The 25400-nt window shown below is 47.9% G+C and overlaps 2 protein-coding genes across 4 annotated transcripts in view; one reads left to right on the top strand and one right to left on the bottom strand.

The window, feature by feature from the left end:
- DOCK1 (dedicator of cytokinesis 1) overlaps window positions 1–25400 on the bottom strand; it is a 545853-nt gene that overhangs the window by 274614 nt on the left and 245839 nt on the right. The gene's annotated exons all lie outside the window — the stretch shown is intronic.
- INSYN2A (inhibitory synaptic factor 2A) overlaps window positions 1–25400 on the top strand; it is a 63188-nt gene that overhangs the window by 8244 nt on the left and 29544 nt on the right. For both annotated transcript variants that reach the window (XM_070470417.1, XM_020885156.2), the window contains exon 2: window positions 14192–15389. In XM_070470417.1, the coding sequence (XP_070326518.1) occupies window positions 14197–15389 (1193 nt within the window). In that variant the 5' untranslated portion in view covers window positions 14192–14196. The remainder of the gene's footprint in view (window positions 1–14191; window positions 15390–25400) is intronic.

Genomic DNA, 25400 nt, shown 5'->3' with positions numbered 1-25400 from the left:
AAGTCCATGGACAGAGGTGCCGGCAAAGAGTTGGAGACGACTAAGCAACTTTCACTTTCACTTTTTTACTCACCCAGGTTATCTAAGCCGAGCAGTGTTCTGAGCTCATTTGTGGAAGGTACAGAACTCAAAAGCAGGCAGGCAGTCTCTACACCTCAGTTCTGAAGCACCCTGTGATATGACAGAGCCAGGAATGATCATGACAAGAAAAGACTAGAATGACAGAATGCCAAAGGGATGACCTTGCATACCCCCCGCCGACTTATAAAATCCTACACGTAAATCATTCATTAATAATCAATCTCCAACCCCTGATCCCTGCTGAGAAGAGCTGTCTCCACCCCCGGAATTTGTAGGAATGGACCGAATTCTAGATGCATTGCATCCCCGGTCAGAATCATCAAGAGAAAAAAAGGTGTGAATATACCTTATTCTGGCTATGGACCTGCCAGGTGACAATTTACTTGGCATTCACCATGTGATAATTAAGCCACATTGCAGAAGACCCGTGTTTTGAATGGTGACAGTCACAGGTCACTCATTGCCCTCCTCTGGGGGGAGAATCCATGTCCACTGTTGATCCAAAGTGGGGCCACGGGAAACTCAGCATGCTGGCCTCAACCCGGGCTCTGTCCGGTAACCAGCAACCCATGGCTAAGTTCATTCTAGAAAAAACATTATAGAAGAGGACGGCTCTCCTTGCTCCCCTGGGACATCACTCATTCATCCTTTCATTCAGTAAATATTTGTGGGTACTTTTTATGTGTCACATGTTGCTCTAAACTTTAGGAATGCCGCAGGAAATACAAGAGAATGAAGAGAACAAAACAAAACCTGGAGACCAGTGGGTCTTAATCTTGCGTGCGTTATCGGAGCAATCTCAACTCCCCCGTCACCACTTTCCCTGGACTGGTGTGGGACCAGTATATGTCTTCTAGAGAGTCAGGTTCAAGGATGGAGACCCTGAGGAAAATGCATGTTTTCCTACTTCTGAGAGAAGAACAGTCTCCCTTAGGATTCTTTTAAAGGCTATCTTTAAAAACACAACAACAAACCTTGTAAAAGCTTCCACTTCTTCAACGCTTATGCTCTCCTCCAAAGTTTCAAGAAGGCCAAGTGTAGAGGGGTCATTTAAGGTTTTGGAAAGACATGTTTTCCTTTAAAAAAACTATTTTTAGGATTCTGAGGGGCACAGAATCATTTCAAGATCAGCAGCAGTACTGCTTACGTGTGGCAACGCCACCTTCCCTTCTGAACCTACACAACATTTCCCTTCTGTTCTCTCTCCCTTTCCCACAATCCCCGTGAAGGAAGAGGTGCCCGAGAGATCAAAAGACAGAAGCCGAGCACAGAGCATTGACTTCAAATGGGATCATTCGTCCAGTCGAACGCTCGCGCTCATTGCGTGCTGGATGCTTCATAAAACGTGAAACTGTGACAGTCTGGCCTCAGTTTCCTGCCCTTGGCTGGAGGGTTTTTTCCCTAAGAGGAACGGTCCAGCTCAGTTCTGGAAGGGAGGAGGAGAGTCGCTGCAGCCGCCTGCTCTGGAGCAGTGCAAAGCCGACGGTAGTGGCTCTCGTCCGCAGAACACTCCGTGCCTCTGCCCCGCTGAACAGCATCTGGGATGTAATTCCCCGAGCACTGCCCCATGCTCTCCGTGCCTGCCTGTCTGTCTGGGCAGTTCCAGGCCTCCCTGTTCCCCTGACATTCTCCCTCTCATTTCATTTCTCCATCTCCCCTTTCCTTCCTCCCCATGTTCATCACAGAGTGGAGTGTAGAATTATTTCTGAGTATCGATTTTATTGAGTGCAGTTTATTGAGTGCAACTTTAATTATGTTTACTCAAAGTCAGAAAAAGTGAAAAACTATTTACTTCACGCAACACTGTAAGGCCAAAGAACACCCACTTGGAAGTGACCCAGTGCAGAGCTGTGATCCCGAACTCTGATTCCCCCCCAAAACATCAGGGGTTCCTCCACTACAGCAAACTCCAGGATTCAGTTAGAAGGCTAGGTTACAATGATTCCACCCTAACATGTTCATGCTATCCCACACGACTGAGATTTTCTAATTAAATTCTTATTTTGCCACAACCGCATCTCACTCCCAAGAAGAAAGCCAGGCAATATAAGAACAAGCCCTACTGGTCACATTTACGGTAGCAAATCTGTTGTTAAGGGCCCTGATGTACTTTAGGACTAAATAGAAAATACACATCACTGCTGAACCATCTATTCATTTTTGTGCGTGTATGGGTCATCTCTTGGTCCTGCATCTGCACAGAAAAAAAAATTAAAGTAATACTTTGTAACAACCAAATTCCAGAGAGTTACAGCAAGGTTCAGAAGATAAAAATCTGTGGAACATGGTTTTTCTTAAACTAATGGAGCTCTGTCCCTTTACCCTTCCATCCATCTGATCCCTACCCAGGATCCAGGCTCCATCCGATTGAGGATCCAGGTTATACAGAAAGAATCCATGGAAACCAATAATATTGAGTACCCACCCTAAACCTTCTTAAAATGCCCTGGGTAAGGCCCCTCCTATGAGGATACTGGGATGAATATCATTATATTCTTTAATTACCAAGGATCAAAGGCTGATTGAGTTCGAGAGAAAGAGAGATGCTTAGCAGAATCTAGTCTGCAAACACATAAGTGTAAGCAGAGAGAACGGACACATCAAAGCAAAGCAACTAGTGCTTGAGGCCCATCTTTCTATGTCTCCCAGGGGATGCCTGCCCTACTCCCCAGGGAACACTCTGGGTCCTTTCTTCTTCCTGCTCCCAGGATGGTCCTCAGCACAGTGGGCTGGTGCTATCCACGGAAGAATGTCTCTTCCATGCTGAGCTACACACCGCTGAGGACTGGGCCTCGTTTTCCTGGGTGCTCAGCGCATGGTATGGTGCCTGCATCACCCTTCACAGGCAGGCACGATTCACTGCGTCTGTGAAAGGGCCAAGAAGACAGGTGTAGCTGGGGGTGGGGGAGAAGGAGGGGGCAGGCAAGACTAGACTTGAACCATTAAAGAGGAAGATGCGGCCAAGCCCAGAACATGAACCGCTGGGAGCAAAGACATGAAGGAGGAGTGACCCAAGTGTGTTCCAGAGACACTGAAGGAACTGGCTTAACCTGAGCAGACAGGCAGCTTGTGAGCAGGCATGAGGCATCTGGGGGATGCGCAGGATGGGAAAGGTTATGGGGACCCTTACAGAAACTGCTGTCTGGAAGTGCTACCCAACTGAGACTAGGCAGGTACTCACAGAGAAGAGAGATGTTTGCGGTTGAAGGTGGGACCGCGAGGATGCGCTGGGTGGAGGGATGGAGAGCTGAGAGCAAGGGACGTGAAAACACCAAGGTCGAGCTTGGGACGGTGAGGATACAAGGAAGACATCAATAGTGAGGCAGTGGGAAGGTAAAGCAGAGATCGGTGGGACCGAGGGACGGCGTGGTTTACGAGGATGAAACTAGGGAGTCTGGCAGGTAAAGCGCTGTCAGAATAAAGGACTCAGAGACACACAGCATCCTGTGATGGACGGGCTGGGGTCTCTCGCAAGCCGAGCTCAGTCCCGCATGTGACACTGGGTGCTTCTGCTCCACGCGCAGCTGGGGTGAGCGCAGTGGCTTCGTTGCTGGGTTGAGTGCAGACCCCTAGGGCCTCAGGCCATTCACCCTGCGTCAGTCCTCCCCGCAGAAGGGCAGAGTCCTCCAGCCTGCCAGACACACTGCTGAGCTTCTCAGGTACAAGGAGGCAGACTTCTAAAGACATTGGAACAGAATGCTGCGGCTGGGGAGGGAGGAAGCATGGCTTCGTATTTTTTATGAAGCTACATAACGTCAGGTACAGAAAAGAGAGCAGTTCACAATAGCTGTTGGTCAAGGAAAAACGTTAAAGAACCAACTGACCCGGGAGAGTAGAAAACCCCATGGGGACTAATGAGATGTCAGATTCATGTTAAGAAATAAAATGTGAAAGTCGTGTGGACATCAAAGGATGTGACACACAGACATTTTTTATTTTCTTTTTCACCTCCCACCCCCCAAGAATATTTGGGGCGCTAAATGCAGAAAGTGCACCCTAAATGCACCTGCAGTTCCAACTATTAGCTGCTACTAGGAATATTCCCTCTGTTTCTACGTCCCCACTGGCTGTGCGCTGTCTCCCTGACACCCTAAGTCTGGTCTACACTGACAGCATCTCTCTTCAGGGTGATGACTTATTTCTGAGGTCCCTCTCATTGTTCATCAGCTGCAGTGGAAGGAAAGGGGTCTTAATTCATTTCCTTAAAGCATGTCCTTGGTCCGCTCAGATTAAATGATTCCTGCATCATTTTGTGTGATAGCACAAGTATCACAGAAAAGGAGAGAGAGTTCAGACCAGGCAACTATCCCACACTGGACCATGGCTGACAAAACGTGAGCCATATATGGGAAGACCATACACGCTGACTCTGACTATGGCTTTTTGTTATGATTCTGACCTGAACAGGCATCCCTCTACTGATAAATAGAAGCTGATTACAGAAAATACTCATTTCTCCCTTTCTTTCGTGGCTTGCTACCTCAGCAGTACACCCAAGACCCTGCCAAGTCTATGGTTTGACCAGGCCAAGGTAACAGGGGAGACACAATGCAATGAAAAACGCACAGGGGATCCGTTTTGATGGTAATAGATGGACACTCCCATGGCCATGCCAGAGAGACGGATAGCATCTTTAACTCTAATTGATTTCCATTGTGGTGAATGGTCACCTCCAAGCAGAAACCCTGCTGGGGTATTCCTATGTGATCTGAGATTGAGCGGGGAGAAGCAGCAGAGAAAACACACTCTTTTGACAGTTATTTTTTGGGGAAATTACTGTTCTAATTTTAGCTTCAGATATATCATGAGTCAAAACATGTCATTTAGTGAAAAAAAAATTATATATAGGTATATATATATATGGATTCATTATAGTTCATTAGTAAGGCAAAACAAGCCCAAAACTCATTCCAGTGTGCACACATTCTCAAAGGAATGAGATTTTCATAAATAATCTAAGGAAGGGAAGCCGCCTCTTTTGCAGCCTACTAATTCCAGCTCTTGCGGTCAGGCCCCACACCATCAACTGATTGTTGCTTAATAACCAGGAGCCTTTGGGGAATAAAGTAGGTGGGCTATTTGCTACATTCATCTACATGCACTCGAGAGCTATGCTCAAAACAAAAGCCCTTATTTCTAACATTTTCTGTAACTGTCATGCTGAAGGGGGAGCGAAGAGGAATAGGGAAATCAGTTCCTCTTTCGAGTCTTACAGATGACTTTGGTGAGTGGCTGTTACCAGTTTTACTGAAATCTTTCTGGACACAGTTAATTAGCAAAGCTAACTGCTGCACATAAAGTTTCCTACGCTGATATAACATCTCAATTGGAGGAGGTTTTTTTTTCCAGTTGATTTTGGCCACCATCATAAAAGGTTGCTAATCCATTTCTACAAATTTAGATTCCATCTGGACAGAGGATAAAGAAAGGTTAATGTCAGGATAAGCTGAACATAGAAAAACTAAGTAAACAGACAAAAAATGAAGAGGAAAGTCTGGTCCAATGAAGACAGCATCTTCTGGCCCTCCTAAAGCCTCAACACCAAACCCAAACATCCACGTAGGAAATGGATGGTTTACTTCCCCTGCTCCCACTAAGTAGAAACAGGCCAGTGAGGGTCAGTTTATGCTTTGCGGCTGAAGTTATGGAGTCAAGGTTTTTCTGAAGGTAAAAATGAGTTGTTGTTTTTCTTCTTTTAAGTCAAGAACTTGCCTTTATTACATTAGAAGGGGAAAGAAGCTCATGTATTTAGTTTGAGGATCAATCATGATTTTGACATTGTTGAGAGTAAAAAAAACACAGAACCTCCTCATAACAACTGATGCTAAAGCTTGAAACTCCAATACATGGGTCACCAGATGCATTGGAAAAGACCCTGATGCTGGGAAAGATTAAAGGCAAATGGAGAAGGAGGTGGCAGAGGATGAGACGGTCAGATAGCATCACTGACTTAATGGACATGAATCTGAGCAGCTCCAGGAGACAGTGGAGGACAAAGGAGCCTGGAGTATTGCAGTCCATGGGGTTGCAAAGAGACAGACACAACTTAGTGACTAAGCTACAGCAACATAACAACTAAAAACTTTTATTATATGAGCATAGAATGCTACTCAATAGATGCATTGCATAAGACAGCAGATATTAAAGCTCTCATTTAAATATTTGCTATTGCCGAAAAGGAAATGTAAACTAGAAACAATGAGTACTGTCAGCAGTTGGAAGGACATAAAACTAACTTGGTCAGAGAGCCCAGGGTCCCCGGGTCACTCTTTGCTCATTCCAGCAAACCTTTAAAAAACATCTGCCCATTGCCATCAAGTGGAGTCCAGCTTCTTCATCCCAGAACCAAAGCATATTCAGAATTAGATCCATAAAAGGGGTTTTCTGAAATCAGAGATATGCACGAGCTGCACGTCTCCATGGAGCAGTGGTTTCTTCTGCCCAGGACCCTCTGTCCTGCTTCCCAATGGATGATCCTCAGGTCTTAATGATGGAGACCTCACGGCAAGCATCCACCCACCCAGGGATGGGGCACGGCTCGGGCATTTCTCACGAAGGGCCACAGCTATGGGGGCTGAGACAGGAGCAGCCCCCCTGCCTAGGGCTCAGTCTCAGAGGCGTGTCAGCATTCTTTTTTTTTTTAACCCCATTTCAGCCTTCATAGGCAATGACCTCTGAAGAAGGGAATACATGTCTGGAAAAATATCATTTCAGTGTATTAAACAAAATTAAACTGGATAATGAATCTCACTAAGACACAGTCCAAAATCTACGGCAGTCAGCTTTGCCCCGAGGAGAGGAGGACGTCTGCTTTGGAAGAATCAATCAGTGCAGTAACCCAGCTCTTAACGTTAACTATTTCAGAAGAAGGATGAATTCACGAACAGGTGTGGGGGTCCCTGTCTCACTTCCCTTTCTTGCCCTGGATGCAGCGCATTAAAACATGGGATATTCTTTTTCATCACTCCCCCGCTCCCAGGAGCCTAACGTTCAGGCATTCCCTCCGCATATAGAATAAAATGCTGACCCAATTAATCCTGAATCCTGGCCAGCATCTTCGACGCCAAGGTGTCTCAACAGCGGGAAAGCCACAAGGAAAACCAATAATATCATGCAGTCCCTATCCAAACTCATCAAGTTGCTGGCCTAGCTTTTCTGCCGTATCCACTGACTGAGGGGACCCTGGGAGGTGTCCTGGCAAGGCTGGCTGGCTCCCCAGCCCCCACCATCAGTGACTGCAATATGCCATCGATATCATAGCTCGAGCCCAGACTGGAAAGCTCCAGGTCCCTGCAGACAGCAAGAACTGAACTCACCCAGTGGAGATTCTGTCTCATCAGCTGCTGAAACCCACAAAGTTTGCCTCAGATGCTCGCTGTAGATTATACGGCAAAACCGTTTGATTTCTAATTAAAACAGATGGCAAACTCCACCCAACCGTGAGTCTTTTCACATATTGATATATCTTCAACTAAACACTCCCTGGCTCTCCCAGCCAATCCACATACATACAGAGGGATGCCTATAGATGTCTACACCTGGGCAGACAAGAGGCAGGAGGTAGGTGCCCCCCAACCCCAGGGTGAAGCGATTGGAGATTCATTCCCTATGGACTTCAGTCGTGTCCGACTCTTTGCGACCCCGTGGACTGTAGCCCGCCAAGCTCCTCTGGCCATGGGATTCTCCAGGCAAGAATACTGGAGTGGGTTGCTCTTTCCTCCCCTAGGGGTTCTTCCCAACGCAGGGATTGAAGCTGAGTCTCCTGCACTGCAGGCAGACTCTTTACAATCTGAGCCACCAGGGAACAGGAAGAGACTAGCAGGACAATTAAGGGAGGAGGAGAAAAGCACAGTAATTAAACTCCAGACCACACAGTTCTCATTCCCGAAGTCAGGAGACCTCCCCGACCACACATGTGCAGAAAGGCTCCTTGGAAGTCAGCGGGGAGTGATGCTCTACCCACAGGCCTTTGCAGTAGAATCCATCTTGGCTAAGAAACGTGTGCTCACACATGGGGAGATCCTGAGATATACCTCATGTGGACTGGGAACCGGGCAAATCAGAATGACCACGAGAAACCCGGAAGAAATACCCATAATAGTAATTCAGACTGCCGTGAGGGTGCGACAGCAATTCAGGGACTTTCCCTCTGAGAGAGTCTATCTACACACACTGCACGCTCTTTCCTCTTAACAAATACGTTACCTGCATCACTCCTTTCCGGCTTTGTGGGAATTACTTTCTGCAAAGCCAAAGGGCCAGGGCCCTTGCCGCTGACCACTGGTCTAGTGGTTAGGATCTGGCCTCCATCTCTGCCTGGGAGCCCAAGTCAGGGCAGTTCGAGCCTACCCGAGATCAGATACACACACACACACACACACACACACACACGAACACCATTAGGATTTTGAAATTCATTTTCTTTCTTTATCCAAGGCTTCCTCAAAACAATAAAAGATGACCTTTGGGAGACTGCTTGTACCCAAATCTAATCATTTCTGGGTTTTCCTTATTCGATCAAAGTGTTTCTAGTTTGCAGAGGCCTGATCCCCTCATGATGCCTAAGGTATGGACCGAGTTTGCTCTTTTTTTTTTTTTAATTGGCAAACAATATAAGGACACTGCAGGTCCTGCGCCCAAACCAACAGAAAGAAGGGGGGGAACCTCCCCAAACGCACCATCCCAGTGCCACGGTGATGACCATTTTGGTTACTTTCTTCCAGTCCAATTTGGTAGATGGCTTTCTTTCACTTGACATTACTTCACAAGCATTTTCCTCCAATACTAAATAATCTTTATAATTATCACTTTAATGGCCGCACTGAGTGAATGTACACCATAATTTACTTAACCGTTTACCTATTGTTAGGCATTTAGTTGCTTCCATCTTTCACTCCTTTAAGCTGGAATGAACATTTTTATATAAGCTATTAATTTAAAGCGGCAGGCAGAGATGACTCTCCATCACTAATCTAAAAATACAGGGTTTATATATTTACAACTCACATTTGATTATGAAATTTAATTTGAGGGTAATTAAGACATTTATATTCCAAGCAGCTCCTTGACATCGCGCACTCCCCGAGCCAGCCAGGCACAACCATGACTAGACGTTTTTACCTCAAGACAGCACAGTCCAGTGAATTCTAAAACACAATTTTCTTTTGAAAAATAAACTTTCCGAACTCCTTCAGCTTTAGAGCCAGTAGTTTAACTCTGACAGTCCCCCACTGAAAATGGCATTTTGGCATCACGATCAATTCAGAACTCCAGGCAACTCGGGTTGAGTCTGCTGCAGGACCACGGATGCTGCTGAGACCTTCGTGGCGGAGCTCTGAGCCAGCCACACCCGGACCCTCTGTGCAAACAGGCCCAGGAAAGGGCCTGCCCCGAGTTCCAGCTGTTTGATGCTTTCTGTGGTTTCCCGTGGGTCATTTCGGGTTACAGAGTTCCCCAGTAGGGAACTTAAAGGGATGGACTGGCTACGTGATTCTGAGCAAGATCCGGAAAAAAATCTAGTGCCTCAGTTTCTCTATGTGCAGCTTGAGGATAACAATAGTGCCATCGCTGTGAGGGTGTCATGAGATCAGGGAGGAAATGAAAGTGAAGTGCACAGGGGAAGACTGGCCTTGGTTTAGGACCCAGACACCAGGAACGCACGGGCTGAATGGGGAGGCTACGCTGTAAGGCGTATGTGAACAAACACATGAAGGAACAATGGAAAGCAAGTGTGCCAGGAAGTTCCACTTGTCGCCTGGACTCTTATCTAGAGAACAACCAGTTTTCTTGCATGACACAATCATTTTCTTTTTTAAAATTTTATCGAAATATAGTTGATTTAGAATACTGTGTTAGTTTCAGTTGTACAGAGACTCAGTTATACACGTGTTTTTTCATATGCTTTATCAGTTCAGTTGCTCAGTCGTGGCCGACTCTTTGAGACCCCATGAACTGCAGCACGCCAGGCCTCCCTGTCCATCACCAACTCCCAGAGTTTATCCAAACCCATGTCCATTGACTCAGTGATGCCATCCAACCATCTTATCCTCTGTCATCCCCTTCTCCTCCTGCCCTCAATCTTTCCCAGCATCAGGGTCTTTTCAAATGAGTCAGCTCTTCGCATCAGGTGGCCAAAGTACTGGAGTTTCAGCTACAACATCGGTCCTTCCAATGAACACCCAGGACTGGTCCTTTAGGATGAACTGGTTGGATCTCCTTGCAGTTCAAGGGACTCTCAAGAGTCTTCTCCAACACCCCAGTTCAAAAGCATCAATTCTTCGGCGCTCAGCTTTCTTTATGGTCCAACTCTCACATCCATACATGACCACTGGAAAAACCATAGCCTTGACTATGCTTTTTAATTATGCTTTATCACAGGATATTGAAGATACTGGGCTTCCTAGGTGGCACAGTGGTGAAGAATCTGCCTGCCAATGCAGGAGCACAAGAGATGCACGTTCGACCTCTAGGTCAGGAAGATCCCCAGGAGTAGGAAATGGCAACCCACTCTGGTATTCTTGCCTGGAAAATTCCATGGACGAGGAGCCTGGTGGGCTACAGTCCATGGGTCACAGAGCCAGACACGACTGAGTGAGCACACGCACTGCATATAGTTCTCTGTGCCGCACAGTGCGACCTTGTTGTTTATCCATCCTGTATATGATGGTTGGCCTCTATTATCCCCAAACTCCCAGACTAAATCATTTTCTTAATGGTAATCACTATAAGCCCGATCCCCCCAGCAAGAAACAGTAAACGAACACCCTAGAAAGCTGTGCCCAACTTGATATGAAAGTGATTCTTAATATCCAGGAAAATTCCTTTGTAAAGCTTTAGAAAATACCCTCAATAGAACTTATAAACTCATCTAAAGGCAAAATAAGTCACCTACAAAAATCCTTGGTGTCATTACTACTAGCAAGATTAGGAGGACTCTTAATATTACCTAAAAAAAAAAAGAAAAGAAAAACCAACAACAAACTAAACTGATAAAAAAAATCTTATTTATCACCATCATTTCTACTAATAAGGAAATTATTTTTATATATTTTGCAACTCTGTAAAACAGAAAGGCGCTTAGGAATTTATTATTATTATTATTTTGCCACTGGCAATTAATTCTTCTGATTTGTTTTATTAGTTTGATGGTTGGGTCCAAGACCAGAATATCTTTCCAAACCAGCAGACTGATGTAAAAAAATTATTTCAGTGCAGTTCTTGGCAAATCGTGATGATGAATAGCATGGTAGGACAAACTTATTCAGACACACATTTTTTAGTCGTGGCAGGGAAAAGGCTGAAAAATTACTAGTAAATTGCTTTTTGTAAAAATGCTCTCTCTTTCAAATTCTCCCTAGTATGAAGGTCTTCTGCAGGATGACGGCACAATACATTCTGACACAACTGGACAACTGAGACTTTAGAGCAGGAATGCAAGCTAAGAGTGAGGGTTAAGGTTCCATTTCCTCATTATCCCCAAGGCCCCCACCCTCTCCCTCACAGAAGGCCTCTGCGTGCATCTTTTTAGCCTCATGGAATAAGTGTCTCTCAACTACATATATATATAATCTACCCTCATCAGGCATGCTCTGTCCCCGTCACCCATGATCTTCTTCAGTCTGTATCTCTGCCTTTTCCGTCTTTCCAAAACTGCCTCATTTTTCAAGTTTCAAATGACAGACATCTCCAAATACCCCCAGTGCCCAGTAGAGCGCCGAAGATGAAAGAAGGCTTGTTCTCTGTCTTACTCGACTCCCCCAGATGTGACTGTTTCAGATCAATTCTTTTGTCAGAGGACACACAGTTGCCATGGGATGAGGACTCACCTCCGTGTTGGCTGAGCTCTGAGCTACATCTTTTGCAGAGTAGAGCCTCAGAGCTGGCACTCTGCATGCCTCCTGGGGAGGTGGGACATTGTGATGCCTTCCTGGTCTCTCACGTGGCTTTCCACCCCTGCCTTCAGGACACACTCTAGCCACCCAAGGTTAAAGGTCTGATGCAGTGGTTTTCGATAGGAGTCAGCTAGGCACCCCCAGGGCTACTCGTCTGGAGACCATTCTGGCTGTCACTTTAGAGTGGGGGTGCTACTGATATCGAGAGGAGAGAAGCCAAGATGCTAACACATATTTTACAAGGCACAGGAGAACCCCCCAACAAAACGCACCTGGCCCATAACACCAAGAGTGCTAAGGCCAGGAAACCTGATGTGATTGGAACCAAGCTCTGCAGGGATTACTTCTAATGTCCTCTAACGTGATTACTGGCTCACTGTTCAAGGCATAATTGATGAAGTACTGCACTTTTTCTCTAAGGCTTTCATTCAGTAACACCAGTGAAGTTCTGGACCATGCTAGTGCCATGCTGGCCTGCAGTGTCAACGTACCCGAGTCCCCAGACTCTGAGTCAGGGGCGGGGGGAGGCGGATCTGTAACTCCCTCTTGGCCAAGGGCTCCGGGCTCCTCCCTGAAACGCCACCCCTGCTGGCCTGCAGTTGTAACTCAGGGCCATAGGGGAGTGCCTGCCTCTCTGTTCACTGGACTCCCGAGGTATGAGAAACTACACGGGCTCGGGGGGAGGGGGGGGGCGCAGGTAGATCAGGATCCTGCCTATGTATCTTACTTGCTGTGTGACTAAGAAGAAGTGACATGCCCTCTCTGAACTCGAGTTTTTGGCTTGCAGTGGGATGAGTGGCACTGAAGGTGTTAAGAACGGCTCTCCCCTACCAGCAGGGCACCTGGAGACCTCACACCCCTGACTCCCAGAGCGGCAGTCACCTGATCACAGGGCCTATGGCACTTCTCAGGAAGTGCTGTGGGAGGGTCCGTGAGGGTCCCTGGGTGGTGACTGGGACATGGCAGCCCGAGCCTGTTCTTGAATCGCTCTCACCGGCTCCTGTCAATGACCCTGCCTCTCTGGGCACCTTGCTTGGACACCAGCGCCCTCCACACCCCAGATTCCTCCCGTCTGCTTTCTTCTTGAACACAGGGAGGGGAAAAAAAGCAACGCTAACTCACAAACGGCATACTTAACTGTATTTTCTTGCTTTCAGTTCAGCCCGCAAGAAAAGTCCTTCCATGTGTGATAAACAGCTGTGAATCTGCCTAATAAAGTGAAGGCATTTTACCCACTGGTATTCCCCCAGAGCAATCACTGGCCACCTGCATCTTTTTAGTTGCATTTAATAATTCAGCCCAAGATGAATCTGCATGATTAACATAAAGCCTTGTGATTTTATTTTCTTTCAGAATTTAAATCCTGAAACAACCACCATTGTGTTCATTTGCAGAGGTTGTGATCAAAACACAAAACTTGATTCTAGAATGAATAATTTATTTTTTTTTTTTAAGTATTTTCAAATACCCCTCTCCACAGAATCAAAGAAAAGAGTTGCTAACACAGACTTTGTAGAAACCGGGAAACCCATGCCCTCACTATGGCTGATGTTAACCCATGAGAAGCAAGCCATACTGCCGAGATTGTTCCCTTTACGGTTTTCCCATAAATCAGCCCGGCCCCCTGTCACATAGCATCCAGAATGGCTAACATAAATAGAGGTAGTTCAGTTCCTCATTGGAGGACTCTCCACATTTATTGGATCAGGAGCCAGAATCCCCACAAAGTCTTTAAGAGAAAACAGCAATTCTCTCAGATTCCAATAATAGATTAATCGGTACCCCTCAAAAAAGTAATAAAAGCCCAAACCAAGTAAGTTGCATTTTGAAAAACCATCTGCCTGTGAAGTGGAGATGTGCGTGCAAAATGGCAATCTGCAAAAAAAAAAAAAAAATCAGAAGAGGCAGAGTCGTTGGGCTTCTTGATGAATATAGTAAAACAGGTTTGTCTAATGGGGAAACATGCCTTACTATCAAAGGAAAAACGAGTGTATCCCACACGGAGAGGGAGGCAAGCTTTAATATCTGAGAAGCATTTCACACTGTGCCTGCCAGGGATTCTCTGCCTGTCTGATTTTCCTTAGCATAAAGGCCGACCCCACCTGTTTAAAAATAATTCGGGAGCAGGCATCCGTCATTCTGGCCCAAAGCCTGCGCTGCCCGTGGTTTGGTGCGGGTTTCTGTTCCACTGACGAGGTCTGTGTTGTATCCGCCTGCAGGAACCATGGTCAGTAACGAACCCAGCAAATGCGTACTCACGACCTCCGCCAGTGAAGTGGAGCCTGCCGCCTGTCTGGCCCTGGAGATGAAATATGCCCTGGATCCCAACCGGCAGATTAAGAAGCGGAATAAAGCCCTGCAGGTGCGCTTTAAGGACATCTGCGAGGCGCAGAACGAGCAGAGGGACACTCAGCTCGCCTCGGGCCCGCAGGGTGAAAAGCGGGAGGCCAGGCCCGCGTCCTGCAGGGCCGCCTATCGCAAGTACATGACCGTGCCCGCCCGGCGCTCCATACCCAACGTCACCAAGAGCACGGGTGTGCAGACCTCGCCCGACCTCAAGAAGTGTTACCAGACTTTCCCTCTGGACCGCAAGAAGGGGACTCTCAAAAGCATCCCAGGCACGGAGGCCTTTAAAAGTCAGAACAACGGGTTGGTAATTGACGGGAAAGAGAAGAGCCAGGAAGGGCCCGGCGAGGAGGCCCGGCCGTGGGGTGCCGGCCGGGTGCAGAAGACCACGGCCTTGGTTTTCCACTCCGACGAACACGTGAACGCGCTGGGGCCGCCCGCCGGAGTCAACTGCGCCGAGCCCTGCAAAACCCCCGACCGGCACAGCTGCCGCGATGCCCGGGTGCAGAACTCCACTCGGTCGTCCTCCCAGGAGCTGGAGTACCAGCTGCCCGGGAAAGCCAGGCAGGGCAGGGCGACCCCGGACACTGAGGAGCCGGCTCCATCGGCCCACCGGAGGGTGTTTAAGACCGAGGTGGCCACGGTGGACGCACCCGCCGCAGGCACCAGGGCCCCAGCGCCGGCCTTGTCAAACTCCGCCCCCTCGAGCGAGTGGTCCCTCTGCCCCGCGGTGGACCTGGAGCGGAGAACCGCCGCGCGGGCCAGTGGGCTCCCGGCCCCTCCGGGCGCCGCCCCAGCCTGCTCGCCCCCGACGCAGTGCCTGTCCCCAGAATGTAGCGAAGAAGACGCCTCCCTGCAGACTCAGGCCCCCTCCGGGCAGGAGCGCCAGCCTTGTCCCCCGGCGCTCGCTGTGGATGAAGAATGCCGACAAATCGTGCCTCACACGGAAGTGGTCGACCTGAAAGCACAGCTTCAGATGATGGAGAACTTGATCAGTTCAAGCCAGGAAACCATCAAAGTGCTCTTGGGGGTTATTCAGGAGCTGGAGAAAGGAGAAGCCCAGCGGGAAGGGTATGTATGCCCCCACCGTCCTGAGGATGCCCGCTGCAGGCTCGCCACCCTCTGCGGGGCGGGGGGCACTGCCAGCCCCCAGAGCCCAGATCCCTGAATGAGACCAGAGCCAGCGCTTCTGAGCGCAGATTCAGCTCTGAGGAAGCGGGGGTTGGGGGTGGGGGGCAGGTTCAAAGGATTCCCAGGTTATTCTGTGATCCTAAAACTCATTCATCCTCACCAGCAGGGTTGACTTGTTGGCTAGCATTCATGGGCCTGGTCTGAACTTGAGTACATTTCAAATGAATGGATGGATCATCCCTTTTTAGCTCTGAGGGCTAAAGGTTTATTACACTGATGAAATACAATAGGTATGCCAGTTCAGAATATCTCATCTTAATAAGAAGCAACTTGCCTCTTAGTAATGGAAAAGAAATTTGGATGGCATTTTGAAAAGTAAATGCTGACTTGCTTATGTTAAATAATTGGAATAACATTGATATTCAGGACTATACCAGGTTTTACATTTTATACAACAGACAATATGCTCCCCCCCCCCTTACTTGGAGCTTACAGAAGCGATGTCCATTCTTAGACAGATGCTATCTGTATATGATTAGGAGAGAGACGCCTTTCTCCACGAGATGCCCTGTGTATCCAGATGGGCAGGAGAGAGAATGTTAACAGCCAGGACTGTCTGCCTCTGACAACAGATTGCTGAACTTTGTTTCCCATCTTTTGAACTTGAAATTGTGCAGCAGTGAATTTAACAACAAATGACCTAAAGATAGGACGTTAGTCTTGAGCCTCTTAGCTAGGAAGGCCAGGCCGTGTGCTAGGCTGATATGAAACAGCCAGCACTGCTCTGGTTCTGTGCTTCTTGAAATAATGTTGTGGTTCACTGGCTTTGTCGAGATGGCTGATCAGCTCTTTCCCACTCACCTGTGATGCTGTCTGGATTCTTCCAGCCCGTGTTTTGGAGGTGGCAACTGAGATAGTGCCCTCTGGCCTCATGTGATTAGCACCCTTCACCCTGTGGGCCCCAGTCCCTGGTTAAGTGAGCTAGCAGCTAGGCCAGCATGATGCTAAGCCCAGAAATGCACTGTCAGGACAGCAAGCCACCCAGTGCACGGGATGGCTGTGACTGAGTTACATCGTGTTTGCATCTTGCAAACTAAAGGGAGGAAACAACCTCTGTGTTCCAAGGTAGCAGAGAAGGCTTAAGGCCTGGCCCCAGAGCCAAGCTGCCTGATGTAGACAGTGCCCTTGGCATCTGGCCTCTCCAGCTTCATGCAGGTGGCCCATCTACAAAAGGAGCTGACGGTCAGTAACCTACCTCCTGCCCCCGCCGCCCCCTGCCTGGCACGTCCTATGACCTGGCATTGTTTGCAGCTGACAGTACGAAGCAAAATGAGTTGCTAGCAAATTGTAAACTAATCTAACAGGAGATTAGTAGTAACCTACCATGACAGAAGGCTTTCAAAAGTCTTTGTTGAATTTTGGGTTTACATCTCCATTTTCATCCCATTTCAATCATTTAGACTTGAATAAATACACAGCCAAAAGCAATACAGTGTGGTGGGTCTATAAGGGATTTGTTGATCAGCAGAGCACATTCCCATAGAAACATAAAAAGCCCAGACAGGACCGATCACAGACCTCAATACAGCTGCTAGTGATTTAGACCAGACAGCAAAACAGAAAGACACCAGCATCACCAAACGGGAAATAAAATTCAGCAAATGGTGTAAAACCAAATGTGTATCTAAACAGCGTGCATCTCATGGGTGTGTATGCCAAAATAAAGCCCTGCACGGGTTGATCATCGATGAACACCCATGCAAGGGCAACTGTGTTCTAGATCGAGGCTCCTTCTATTAGAACAAGGGCAGAGAGTTGTTTGAAATCTGAGTTTTCTGAGGCTGCATCACTCTACCAAGTGGTGTTGAGTTTATTAAGACACATTAGATGGGAATTCTGGCTCTGAGGACTTGGGGCAAGGGCTTCACCTCTCTGTGCCTCATTTCTTCACCTGTCCCTTGGAGCTCATCTCCTGTCTTGAAGCTGGAAAGGGGAGCAGGACAGGAGGTGCTTAACCCAGGGCCAGGGGCCTCTGCATGGTGGCATGAGGGCTGCCTTGCTGGTTAGCAAGGTTGGGTCCTGAAAGCTCTGCACGTTTCCCCTATACCTATGCATTCACTGTGATGAATGTGCCTTTACAAGCTCCATACACAGGCTGACCCCCAGCGGGGTGACTGCAAGCGCTGGGCCACGCTGTCCACTACAGGTGCCATGGGTGGCTGTTGAAATTCAGCCTCAAATTAATCACAAGTGAAAATTCTTTAATCACATCCGCAACCTCACAGGTGCCCAAGAGCTACAGGTGGCAACCGACTCCTACACAAGACAGAGAATATTTTCATCATCATGAAAAGGCCTTGGCCCCAGTATCGCCTGAACAAGGTCCAGTGCCCGGCTCCTAACCTTTTGAGGAGTGGGCACCTTAGATCAAGGCAAAGGATGATCTGACTTAGAAATCAACCTCTAGTTCAGCTGTTGTCTGCACGGGTCAAGTTACTGGTAGAAAGGCAGGACCGTATTGAGGTGAACTCCCACATCCATTCCTAATACAGTAAGTATTAAGCTGCAAGCTTTCAAAGAAGTGAAGGTGCCCCTGTATGCCAGCTGTGGTACTGTACTGTAAGATTAATGTTTTATTTTTTGTGTTTGGTTTTTATGTCTTATTTGTTGGGAAAGTATGATAAACCCATTACAGTCCAGTACTCTATAGCTGATTGTGCTAGCTGGGTACCTAGGCTAACTCTGTTGTACTTACAAGCAACTTGGACTTATGGACATGCTCTCAGAACAGAACTCATTCTTATGTAGGGGACTTACTCTAATCTTCATTTCCACCTCCCTCTCGAGCTCTCTGGATAACGGTGAGACAAGTTGTTTCACATTCCAAGGCCCATGTTGAAGGTGACCGCTCTAGTTCAATGCCCAGGGTCATTCATTCGCCCAGAATTTGAATTTCTGCCACTCTTTTCTGTGTCAGAATACAGTAGGAGACAACAGCCTCAAAGGCGGGCGCATGAGAGGCAAACTCCTTCTCCATCTCCTTCTCAGGGGTCTGGGTGCAGGACAGAGGTGCTAGGGGATACCGATACATTTTTAACCACTGACTCTCCAGGGAGGGGGAGTCAGTCGCATTTGCTGATTTCCATGGTGTGAATGCTATGGTGGCCAGAATCAACCAGCTCACAGAATCCTGAAAATTTAACCTGCTGCTGCCCTGAGCCCCAGACCAGTTCCCCAAAGGGTGTGCCCTGAACAGTCACTTTAAAGGAGGAATTCACAGGACTCACTTTATGTACTCAATCTGAGCTGGAGAATAGGAGTTTTACTAGAATGAGGAATTCACGCGACTTCCTTATGTACTCAATCTAAGCCAAGAAATGGTATCTTATCTTTGCATCTCATGACGGAAAATAGGACAACTCACTCTACTGTATGGAGATTATTACATAGTCATTACGTAACCTGACAAGGAATCTCATGACCAAGTTAAAATACTGGGAAACACTCCAAGTCATCACCCGTGGAGAATGATCAGAATCCAGGTTCATTCCACTTCTCCCCCTATCCCCCACCCCCAAAGCGACGAGAAAGGATCTGCTTTGTATAAAACTGTACCCACAGCCGGAGGAGTCTCAGTCAGGGCAGGAATGCTGTGTGCACTTTTAAAGCTTGCTGCTTTAAAACCAAGTGACACATTTTGCCCCCAAGTTCCCACTATATCATAGGCTTGAGTCAGGCCCAGTGAGGCCTCAGGCTTGCTCTTGTGGGTGAAGTTAGGACCCAGCAAAGGAAGACAGCACACGTTGAACTTGGCTTAGTGTGGCTGTGTGCAAATTATATTGAATGTCTAACTTGAATAGAACTTCTTTGCACTGTGGAGCTTGTTTATGCAAACTCACCATAGAGTTTAAACTGCATTACCAAGTTTGCCAGGCAAGCCGTGTGTAACAGTCCTTCCTCTGTGCATAGAAATGTCTGTTTCACAAACCAAGACCATTTTCAGCAGCTTCCAAATTACTTTTCAGAAGGGACTCTTTCATGACTCTCGTTTGCTTATACAGATTTCTGAAAGGCCTCAGCAGAGAAAGTTTTCAGTGTAGGCAAGTTAATCTCCGCAAGCTTCAATTTCACCTTCTATTAAACAGGGATGCTGGAAGCTTAAAGACGCTGTCCACAAAGGCCTTAGCAATAACCAACACACAGAGGGCCCTGAGAAAGGGGTCTATCCTGAGACACGCCTTTCTGCAACTGGGTGGATGTCCAAAACGTGTTTGAAACCCTGCCTTTTAGTCCCTTGTAGAACGTCTGGGCAATTCACTAAAACGGCTCCCTTTATGCAGTGCAGGCAGCCTTTGATCCCTCTATTTGCGTGAATGCCAAGAATGATCCTGCTTATTTCAAAGCTCTCTGCATTATTCTTGTCTCTTCCCGGGAAGTTCAGGGTCACACAGACTAAATGAGCCAAAATGTAGTCGTTGAAAGCTGAGAAGCTGGCAGATGGGACACTGAGTTTAGACACCCAGCTGATGCTTGCAACAGTCTTAACTCCCCAGGGCAGCTGCGGGCTGCTGGGCAGGTGACCCCTGACCCAGGACTGTGGGGCCGTTGCCCTTGGCTCAGGTGGTGCACCCTCACCAGGCACCCGGGCAGAGATGGCTGCTCACTGCTATCATGATGGCACCCCACACATTTCATGTCTTGAGGGACTCATTGGCTGGTGACAGCCCCATGGTATTCTGGTCTTTGGAGAAGACCTGTAAACAAAATGGGAAGCTTGATCCCAGCCATCCAGCAAGAAGGCAGGATCTGCCGTTGCCCAGGGTGTAACAGGCCCTTCCGTTGGTCGGGTCTCTCCTAGCATTGGGCTCCCCTGGTGGTTCAGCAGCAAAGAATCCACCTGCAATGCAGAAGACCGGGGTTTGATCCCTGGGTCAGAAAGATCCCCTGGAGGAGGGCATGACAACCCATTCCAGCATTCTTGCCTGGAGAATCCCATGGACAGAGGAGCCTGGTGGGCTACAGTCCATAGCGTTGCAAAGAGTCAGACATGACTGAGTGAGCATTCCAGCATCAGCCAGGGGTCACCTGCCGGCCTAGGTGTATGTGGGAGAGGCAGGAGCAGCTGAACCAGGTCACACGGGCCCCTGAGATGTGAGCAACGGGCAGACAGGAAACCCTGAAGCTCCAGCAGCTCTGTACTGACTCAAAGCAAGTGTGAGGCCGTCATATAAGAGGAGGAAATCTTAAATAACCAAGGAGCCCAAGGAGCCTGGTAGCCTGGAGTGGTGGTGGTCTAGTTGCTCAGCGGTCCGACTATTGCAACCCCGTGGACTGGATCCCGGCAGGCTCCTCTGTCCATGGGATTCTCCAGGCCAGAACACTGGAGTGGGTTGCCACTCCCTTTTCCAGGGTATCTTCGCAACCCAGGGGTCGAACCTGGGTCTCCTGCTTTGGCGGGCAGATTCTTCATGGGCTGAGCCACCCACCAGGCAAGCTGCAGCAAGGCTTCTACATCTAGTGCTTCAGTCTCCCCGCCGTGGGCTCCTATCCAGCTTCCCTGGGAAGGGGGTTTCTCCATGGGAGGGGTCCAGGGCACACAGTGATAGGAAAACACAAGCCAAGGGAATTGTCCTGAGATCAGGGGACTTTGAGGACATAGCTCTGGGTGGGTTTGCAGGCATAGGAGACAGGAATAAAGATCTGAGGGACGGTAGACCCAGCATGGAACCCTGCAGTCATGTTTGCTGAACATTGTCTTTCATTTTAATCACTGAAAAGGTAGCCACAGAATGGGGCGGGTGTGTGCGCAGTGTGTGCATGTAGAGATAAGGGCCTAAGCCTACAGGATCTGTGTTTTTTGAGAGATTTCAGGGTCAGTTTCCAATGTAACAGATGTCAGCAAAGTTTTTCTGCAAAGGGCCAGATAGTATCTCTTTCAGGCTTTGCGAGTCATGTGGCCTTCTGTTTCAGTGATTCAGATCCACCCCTGCATTGTGAGCAAAGCCATTCATAGTACATGTGTGAACGAATACGCCCATGGTCACATGAAACGTCACAAAAACAGGTGTGAGCCGGACGTGGGCCATGGGCCAGTTTGCCAGCTCCTGCGACACAGTCTTGTAAATGCAGGGACCACAGTTCCTCAGCTAGAAACCAGGTTAGCATAATGGGTGCAGCGCAGTCTCAGAGGTGACTGTCCTACAGACGGTGTATCATTCATTCACAGGTTCAGAAGGCTTCTGTTAACAGCAAGCGCCTCCAAGTGTCACTGTGCCAGCCAAGGGCCGGGGGCCAGGGGTGTGAGGAGGCATAGTCAAAGAGCTCAGGCCCTCCTCTGAAGAGCCTGCAGGTCACTGACACTCTGTACTAGCCTCCACTTAACTGTCCCCAGCCCATAAAACTGTCAGGATTCTGCTGGGGAACTCTGTGTGTATGTGTGTGTGTGCGCGTGCACACGCACATGTATTATACACATACCTGTAATTTCTATGTATATACATACATGACATAAAAAAGGCCTTCCTCTCCCACCAGCAGCAATAAGAGGTCATCTCAACACCTGGTCATACGATGTGACCTGCTTTCACCTACATATTGATGCTAGATGGAGGGAAATTACATCCTGGCTTCACCTTGTGTCCTTCTATTGACAAATCCCTCAGCATCAGGCAGTCTTCAGAGAGCCCTGTCGGGGGATGAGAAATCTCTGAATTTCCTCTCATTATCCATGCCCAAACAGAATAAATACTGCATCGCAATTACACAGGAAGCATAAGGGGGCAATTTAATTTCAGTCACAGCACAGAACGAACCCACAGGAAAACCCAGCCTCACCGTCGCAGCTAGGGAGCTGCCTGGGGTCACCGAGGTCCCGGCAGGAGGCGTGGGGGCCCCCAGCTCAGAGCCCAGGGAAGCCGAGCACCTGAGGTGACCCTGCCTCAGGCTGGCGGTGCGCCCTTCTGGGAGGGGACTGGGTTGCCCTTGTCCACATGCACCCAGGTAGCTGAGACGGAGGTCTTCCACCTGGTTAGCTGGAATGGCCACAGTTTCCAAGAGGGGCAGGGGCGGGTGCCCTTGCAGTCCTGCCGAGGATCCTGGCATACAGATGTCTCTGGACTGTCAAGCACTGTCTCCCCTGGCTCTGGCCAGGCAGGGCATCACAGAACAGAGTGCTGTGAGCTGTGGAGGGAAGCGGTGCTCAGCTCCGAGCTCAGAAGCAGAAAGGTCCTCCCCCGGCCACCGCACTCCCTTCCTGCTTCAATGGGATGGGCATGTCAGCGCTTCATTAGCTAATGTTCTTGCTACATCAGTTTTGGTGTCTCTGCCCATTTCTTGCAACCCCCAACATTTTAAAACACGCCAGCCAGCAGACGGAGGTTCCCTCCTCCGATGTTTTCTGGCGGAGGTTCTGCAGTCAGCCAGTCCTGAGCTGGAGACTTTGTGCCCATCCTCCCTGCGGTACCTGTGCTTGGGGATGGTTACTACCCTCTCCAGCCTCAGCTTCTGGCTCTGAAAGAAGCCTCTGAACACCAGCCTCCTGGGCTTCCTGGAGACATTAAGTACCATACGGAGGACCGGGCCCTCAGCCCAGGGTTGTGTGTGCGAAGTCGTATCTTTCCAAGTTGTTCTGTTGCTGAGACACAGCCTTCCAGCTGCAAAAATGCAGGCGAGTGATGCAAGGGCGCAGGCAGGACACTTTCAGGAGAGATTCTTGTTTTCCTCTACAGGTGGGTTTATTTCCAAGGATTAGCGGGGGGGAGGAGGAGGTGAGGATTACAGAGGGAAGAGATCGGGCTCTGTACTTGCTTTCAGAGAACTGTGCAGGCCAGGGTTACTTGGTGTCACGGACAAGACAGCTGACATGGAGTCAGGCACGTGGGCTTGTTCCCAGCTCAGCCCCGCCCCTCTGAGCCCCTCCACACGAAGGCAGGACGGTCCACACAAGACGAGGGACCTCAAGGGTCCTTTCTGATCTAAGAACGAATTCTCCAGAGCTGTCCAAGAACTTCAAAATTTCAGCCAGTGCCGCAAAAGAACATACAAGCTGAGAGAGAGAGAGAGAGAGAGAGCAACATAGCCCTCTCTATGGACATTGGTTGACAAATGCACATATGGTGGTCCCTCTGTCAGGTTTTCTTTCTTCCTGTCATTTCATTCATCCCTTATCTCTTCCACTGCTACACATGTTGCAACTGGCCTCTGTCCTAGCTCACAAGCCTTTGAATAGCTTTCAGGGAAACCCCCCCTTTTTTTCTTTTATAACTAACGGCTTTTATATATTTGTGATAAAATATTCAAGTTCCAAAGTCCAAGTATAAGTTATCATGTTTTATGATTTTGAAATAGAAGCACGCATCATATTCTCTTCCACCATTTTCTTTATTTGATACACAGGGCTGTGCCGAGTCTTTTCTGTGGCTTAAATTTATATAACATTGGAAATACTACTTTTAAGTTCTTGAACAATAATAATCCTTCCCATCCTTAATATGAAAAATGGAGCATATATATTTGTGAGGCTATAAAACAGTTTCCAAACTCTTGCTTTGCACTTCATGTAGGTATCACACACTCTTGAAAATGTAATTTAAATAATCTTCCTGTGCAGAATCCCAAAAGAGATTTCAAATACCTCCCTAGCCTTTTAAGTTGGTAGGTGAATAAAAGCCTTGCCACTGAGGCACTAGGCAATTCAGACACCCCATTTGTAGGTAAAATGAGCAATTCAAGGCATGACATGAACGTTTATGGAATTTATGGATTTGTGTCCCAGAATTTGGATTAAAAGAGAGAGAGAGAGAGAGAGAGAGAGAGATGAAATGCAAGTACTTTTCAAATACTTTTTTTTTTTTTTCCCTAAATCCCATGCAATTTCTGCTAAGCTTTGCAAAAATGGTTTGAGCTCTATTTCCCACTGTGCTCTGGGGGCCAGTTCCACTGAAATGAGTGTCTCTGGGCAGAGCACCAACAAAGCTCATCCATTTCGAGCAGCTACAATATGGTGGCCATTCTGCACTGTCTCATTCAATCCCCAAAATAAAACTGTAAGGTAGGAATTGTTTTGACCAGGAAACTATAAAGTTTGGATATGTCAGTAACATCCCCAAGGTCAAAAGACTGGAGGGAAACAGTACAGCCAGAACTCACCTTTAGACCCATCATGCCCCAGTAGCATCCTCTCCCTCTTCTGAAAATGGGAAACTTGTGTGTCTGCACAGACTTGAAGGCACTTTTGTGGTCCTGCAATTCTGGGTTCTTCCTTATACTTGAAAGGGTCAAGAGATTCCTGCACTCAGACCTGGTAAGGTCCTTGTGAATTTATGTCCTGGAGAAAGCATACTTCTTACTCTGGAGGCAGCAGAGAGCACTTTGGAAAGGATCCCAGTAATAAAGTATGGTTTTCAGGATTCCTAATCAGTAAGAGGAATCCCCTCTGAGAGGTAGTTTCAGAAAAATCAAAGCCATTGATCTAGAAGTCCAGGTACTGATCCATCCCTGAGCAGTCTTCCCTGGGGAGGCCACTTCAAAGCTCTCACATATCACCTGTTACCTCAGCGGCTTGGTGAGTGACCACCACGTGCCACCCAGGCTCTACTTTAACCAAATTTATGTCCAAATACATGTGAATAAACACTGAAGGAAAGTTCTCAATAAACCATAAAAGCAAGCAAATGTGTTTTGAAAGCCACATCTGAACAGGCAATTATAAAAAATGAGTTCCTCTAGGTAAAAAAAGTCTAAAAACAGGCATATTTCGACCAAACATGGAGTCAGATTCTTTTGCCAGTATCTCACTGGTTATAGCACTAGACTATCTCCCCAGATAAAAGTCTCATAATTGGATATCAAGAATTTTATAAATGATGACACCAAAAATTTAAAGATTTTTATCTTCCGCTACAAGGGCTCTGAACCATTTGTTCAAAAAACAAGCACAATGTCAAGCCTCTG

The sequence above is a fragment of the Odocoileus virginianus genome, chromosome 7, assembly GCF_023699985.2.
Source record: "Odocoileus virginianus isolate 20LAN1187 ecotype Illinois chromosome 7, Ovbor_1.2, whole genome shotgun sequence".
Lineage (NCBI taxonomy): Eukaryota > Metazoa > Chordata > Mammalia > Artiodactyla > Cervidae > Odocoileus > Odocoileus virginianus.
The sequence above is the reverse complement of the archived record's forward strand: the minus strand, read 5'-3'. Positions and strand labels throughout refer to the sequence as shown.